The following is a 6,367-nucleotide window of genomic DNA, read 5'->3' as shown; positions in this document are numbered from 1 at the left end:
ATTACAAATATTATATTTTTTAATCATAATCGAAACAAATGTTTTTAACATGTCATATACTTATAAATATTATAATTACAATACAAAATATATTAAAACAACAGTTCTTTTGCAACTTGAGCTGCAAATTTCTTAAAATTAAAATGTAATAGAACTATTTGGCAAACGAAATTATATTTAGCGTCTCATAAATAAGAAGGGATTATTTTTTTTATACTTTTTATTTGACAGTATAATTTATGAACCTTTTCCCAAAACGCATTTGACGTTAATTTATGCGATAAACAGCACAGTTACAGATATTTCTTGGATAAATAAAAAAACTTTATTAAATAAGGACGAATACATTAATGAATATATTTAATTTAAAAATTTAGTAAACTTATCTGAGCATACGTTCGAATATATAAAATTATTTCAACAAAAAATTGTTTAAAAAAGTCGTTAATCTTCCTAGTCATAAATCAGAGAATGGCATTGGTCGTTATCGTTACGAATATGGTATGAAATATCCAAATGAGCCTCTCCTATCTATTCCGACGTCATAGATGTCAACGTATCCCATCAATATCTTCGAATGGAAACAACCAATACTATTCTGTGAATTCGAAATAGAAGGGATTTATGCATAGACGTTACGTTCGTCCTTCCATCCCTTTACAGAACTTCCAATTTAAATGGGAATCGATTGAAACAACGTGAACGAAATTTCTAACGGCTGCTTATATGGATAATTCTGATATTTTACGTAAAGTAGTTATTTTATTAATGTCATTTAGGTTATTCTATTTTTTGTCAAATGTATACATTCAATAAAAGATAGAGAAACCTAAATGACAATAAGAAAATAAGTACTTTATATAAAATATCCGAATCATATATAACAGTTATTTGAAATTTCATTCATATTAATATACAAAACAATATACAAAATCTCAGAAACTGTTATAAATAAGTTATTTATAAATAATGTTCTATTTATATATAATTTAATATTAATATTTAAGATACAGCTACTTAGAAGTCTTATAATATATTTAATGTAGAAGTCTTTAGTAGAAGTTTAATACGAGAGAGATAGTTTCTATAGAAATCTTCATAATTTAATAAAAGAAATAGTCTACATAGAAATGTTATAATTTAATATAGAAGTCTTTATTAATTTAAAACGAGAGAGACTCGCATATTTAAATTTATGAATAGATCCAGCAATTTGAATCCCGATATACACTATAAATCACTTTAGTATTATATTATCTCTTTACTATCAGAGTAATAGCCTCAATTTACAATTGCACTATTATAATTTCACAACAAATTCAGATTGCTTTAAATAATTCTGATTTTTATATTTAAAAAATTCGCGTAATTACATTTAACATAAAACTTTCAATTTCTTTCAGACGTAAAGATATAGAACAATAATTGCATGTTGTAAAGAAGCCAATTATAACACATGTCACCAGAACGGACCCGAGGGTTTTTTTATCATTAAATCGGAGGTTTCACGAGCCGAGGGTCCAACCGCGAAAGAGCGATGGGAGGTCGGCACGTGCGTATGCACGCACGTATGCATACATTTATAAGAAACGGCGCCGTCACTTCTCACAACGAGGTTTCTAATTCGGAAGACAGAGGAAGAACAGCGTAAGTGCGTCAAGGACGGATCGTTTAATCAAACCGCTCGACTGGTCGGTTCGAAAGCGTTATTAACTGAATTTATGTATCTGTCTGTCTCGACTGGAAGAAGAAGATGGACGGATATATCTCATCGTATCATCACGACATGAGAAGAATCGCAATATCGATGGTGGGTACTTGCAAAAAGAAAGTAATAAAGTTCTGAATACACTGAACGAGACTCACGCAAATTGATTTTCGCACGACAAATTAGTCAATCAAAAATTGATATTCTTCCTGTATACGAACAAGAAAGGAATTGTTCAGTTTATAAATTTTGCAGGTAAGAAGGTATTTTCTGCGTTTTTCAATCAATAGATGTATACTTGTAATTTATCAAGGGATCAAAAAGCAACATTTCGTTAATCGCGTAGATGATTGAAAATGAGCAAAGTTAACTGAAAAAGACTGCATTACCCTAAGGGAAATCGAGTATCTCTACTTATAATTAACCCCAAACTCTATTATCAATATGCCATCGAAGGTCCAGAGGTGGCTAGTAGTAGATAGCATGTACAAAAGCTGATTAACGATCTAGTGGAGGTGGGAAGAGAGATAAGAGAGAGAGAGGAAGAGAGATAAGAGAGAGAGAGAAAGAAGAAAGAAGGAGGGGAGAGAGAGAACTCCCTCCCATGTTTTTTCTCCATTATGTTATGAACAATCGCGCAATTTCATCGTGAAAATTTCTACACGCGACTTTCGTTTCGACAATCAAGAGAATATCGGATACAATATATATGGAATAGAGGTATTAGAGCAAACGAGATATTCAAGTGGTATTCATGAATTCCGTTGCTGTGCATCAATGTTAATTGAATACTAATTTTAGAATAGCGCATCATTCCATGTACCAGCACAGAGATTATCAGTCTCTCGTTACGCATGAGATTGTAAATAAAAACTCGCTGCGCAAAAATCTATGACAAAAGATGAAAAAAAATAAATAAATAAATGAGGCAAAAATTAGTACCGTTGATAATCACATAACCGATCGTTCCCGATGGTTGACGTCAAATATCCAAATAAAGCAACGACCATGTCAATTATAGTTGCCATACAAAAAACTAGCCGTACAAAAAGGCTTATCTACATTTTTTTTTTAGTGTACATTGTCAGGTCATTGCTTTAAAAAGAGCAAAAAAGGAAAAGACATCGTTGTAGAGAAAAAATATTCATAGATTTTTTTTGACTAAAAAACTAACTCTTTATCTTCCAAAGAACAAGGAAGGAGAATGTGTATAATTTCGGGCGGTTTAAACTCATAAATTTAAATGCCGTCGGGGGATAAGATTGAAATTATAGCTGCGTTCCATTGGCTGCTCACAGTTCTCTTAGAACTGAATTATTTCGTCTTTGTTCCCATACAGAAGTTTGCAACAATACTGCTGCAATACTCCCAATGTTACTACAATATTGCTGGAACGTTGCAACATATTGCTGTAATATTTTTGGAACGATTTATCTTGTGAGATAAATGTTAGTCGACTTTACTTAATTATTGGACAAAATGACAAAAATTTTAAATATTGAGCTTTCAATGATACGTACGACTTCAAATAAATTCGCATTAAATTTTTATAAACAATGAGTTTATTTAGAGTCGTACATATCATTAAAAGCTTAGTTTTAAAATTCTTGTCATTTCGTCCAATAATTGGGTCACTGTCTACTAATTAGTCTACATTTATCTTATGGGTTATTTGTCAAATTTTTAACGAGGACAAATGACAATCATAAGCTTTATGAGCGCCAAATGGAACGCTCCCAAAATAAGCGATGTCGATCGTCTTTGTTCAAATCGACCGGGGATAAAATCTCATGAACATTCCTGGTCGGAGCAGACCTGTCGATGCAAGCCGTTTCGTGATGAGTTTCTCGCCGAGGCGTTCACCTACTCTTCTCCCGGGGATGCAAACTCGATCGTTACTGGAACGCATCCGACGCATAGATACATTTATGAAGAGCCAAAGCGTGCCAGTGCGCACCCAGTCCATCGTCGTCGTTATTCTTGGGAACGTTCTCAAATAATAAGAGTCTAATGATAGTAACGACTGTAACGGTCACAAAGCTGAAAATACGAATAGCAACGCGCGCAGCGTTTCGGAGAATTCGGGAAAGAACTGCTTGCAAATTGTACCCATACATTGTCTTGTCTCTGTCTGAAGTCACATCTTTGGGAGACGATAGCATCATTATCTTTCAAAACAACAATTTTTTGTTTGTATTCCGTTATATACTCAACAAAGGTGTTATCTTAAAAACGATATAATGTCCTTCCTTGATTAATTTTACCAAATAAGTCATCGTTTTTCATTATATCATAGATGTAAAAAAGAGAAAGAGATTCAATGTATCTAATCGGAGCATCCGATCGAGGCTACCAGTAATAAACAACAGACATCATATAAGTTGAAGATAATAAAATCACAAAGAATCGTGACACAAAGGATCGGTATCCATAGTCCGTTCTTAATCTCAAGATCATCTCAAGCAATGTCTTAAGATGCTAATACGGCTTTCTGATTGATTCATGACATCTCGAGCATTAAGCTTAAGACCATATCGAATCTCGAGCAACGTCTATGGATCCCGGTCTCAAAGGTGTTTGAACTTACCATATGAAGTCCTTGCAATGGCTGCAGAAGGTGGGCTGCTTGAAGAATCGGGGCATAAAGCTGTGATTCTTGACCATGTAGACATTCTTTTTCTTGAGGGCGCCCTTCCGGCCACGCAATTTCTTGGCAAAAGCGGTGTTGGCGTCGCCGGTCCCGAGGGAGTCCTCGCACGTGTTGTTCTCCTGGTCATCCGCCATGGTTCCGCCGCTGCTACCGACTGGCTGTTGCTGCTGTTGTTACTGTCTTACCGTCGCTGACTGGCCGATCGACGGACGAATCGACTCGCCGACAGCGAGTCGACGGTGTCCCGTGCCACTTGCGGGCGGCTCGTCACCGAGGATGACGCCGGCCTCCCCGGATTCCGGAACCTCAGTCAGATTAACGATGCCCGCGTTCTACTCTCAGGGATTTCTCTCGGTTACGCGCGCGCGGTTCGTTCCGCAATTGCTACGACGATCGAACTCGGTACGGAGAGTGGAGACCGCACGCGGGAGCTGTCACACGGCTCCGACGACCGACGACGGTGTGTCTCGCGCGCGCGACGCTTGACGGACGATGAGGAGGGAGCGCGAGCGAGCGAGCGAGCGAGAGAGAGAGAAAGACAGAGAGGGTGGGGAGAATTGGAGAAAGCGAGAAGGAGATGGAAAGAGAGAAAGAGAAACGACGTCGGCGCGCGTGGTTCTTTCGAGCCCGCGACGTCCGATCGAGTCTAGGTGTTAGATAACGTACTCTTCTACCGCTTCTGGAGCTCGCACCTTCTCTCTCGACGACACGTCGGTCCGACCGACGTACGACGGCTATCCCTACTCCGTCGGCTCCCTCCCACTCACGGTTCCACCGGGCGTTATGCTCTCGCGTTCCTTCTCTCTCCCGTTCGTCCCGCTTCGACTTCACGCAGGAGTCTATTCCTCCCTTTAGTTCGTATTATCTCCGTTGCTCTACAATAGTACTATATTACCTTCTCTCTTTCAGCACCGGTCGCTTGACTCCGTCTAATATATATGTATATATATATATATGTCTCTCTCTCTCTCTCTTTCTTCCTCCCGCGAAGTGCGCACCTTCTCGTTTCCCCACTTTCCCCTCTTCTCCCACTACGCTCGTAATAACAAATACATACTACTCCTGCTACACACTTGCACCTACTTCGTCCCTCTTCCTACTCACTCCCTCTGTCGGACGATCTCGAGTTTTCCCTGTCTAACGCCCACCTTTCCCTTTTGTCGCTCTCACTATTCCGTATCTTTCTCTCACTCTCTTGACAACTTCCTTCTTCTCACTTTCGCTCGCTCTGATTTCTCGTCTCGCTCCCTCGACTATCGCGACTACCTCGCGTCTTCCCCGTCGTCGTCGTCGCGAGCCTTCGTCGTCCAGGCACCTGGTTCTGCGCGATTCTACCGTCTCCCTCTATTCCGCGCGACGCCGCCTCCTCCCGCCAACCCCACCTCCCAACGTTTACGTTTACGGACCGTCCTTGTCCGTTCGGCGCAGTGCAACGCCGTGACTACCGCGCCTCCGTATAGTCTGTTCTTTTCTCTCTTCCCCCTTCGGCCGCGCGAGCGCGCGCGGGTTACCCGATAATTTTAGACTCTCGGCGCAGTGGCTCGGCACAGCCACTGCTCAGCCTGCGCTGCGCACTCGAATATCGACATGCGACCAACGGTGGCCGGTGGCGGCCACGAGACCCGTCACCCACGAGCCGCACGCAACGGCGATGAGATCGGAGCGAGGAAGAAAGATGACAGGATGGTGTCAGAAAAGCTGGAAAGGGAGAAGTTGTATGATGTTTCCCGCTTTCTTACTTCGATTCCTTCCTTCCTTCCTTCCTATTTTTCTAGCCTGTGGATGTCCAAGTCCATGCTTTTTTCTTGTTACTTCTCTTTTTTGCGCGAGATGCGCCCTGCAGACTCGCAGCAGCAACGAGATGGAAGGGAGAGTGCTGGTGGTAGTTGGTAGTAGTGATGATGGTGGTGGAAGCTCGACCTCTGCCTTCGTCCATCTATATCCTGATTTTTGCGCGCGCGCACGTGTGTGTGTGTGTGTGTGTGTGTTGCTTTCCTAGGCTCTCTCTC

At 40.6% G+C, this 6,367-nt stretch overlaps 1 protein-coding gene across 2 annotated transcripts in view; it reads right to left on the bottom strand.

Annotated features, from left to right (window-relative positions):
* Window positions 1-5,899, bottom strand: part of LOC108747795 (protein kinase C, brain isozyme) — a 66,248-nt gene extending 60,349 nt beyond the window's left edge. The window contains exons 1-2 of one of the 2 annotated variants that reach the window (XM_018485574.1): window positions 5,625-5,899; window positions 4,296-4,690 (exon numbers count right to left, since the gene is read on the bottom strand). In XM_018485574.1, coding sequence (XP_018341076.1) covers window positions 4,296-4,492 — 197 coding nt within the window. In that variant the 5' untranslated portion in view covers window positions 4,493-4,690; window positions 5,625-5,899. Of the gene's footprint in view, window positions 1-4,295 lie in introns of both variants that reach the window. The other variant, XM_018485575.1, reaches the window with a different exon arrangement.
* Window positions 5,900-6,367: the final 468 nt, after the last annotated feature.

Source organism: Trachymyrmex septentrionalis, unplaced genomic scaffold, assembly GCF_001594115.1.
Source record: "Trachymyrmex septentrionalis isolate Tsep2-gDNA-1 unplaced genomic scaffold, Tsep1.0 scaffold20, whole genome shotgun sequence".
In the NCBI taxonomy this organism is placed as follows: domain Eukaryota; kingdom Metazoa; phylum Arthropoda; class Insecta; order Hymenoptera; family Formicidae; genus Trachymyrmex; species Trachymyrmex septentrionalis.
The sequence above is the reverse complement of the archived record's forward strand: the minus strand, read 5'-3'. Positions and strand labels throughout refer to the sequence as shown.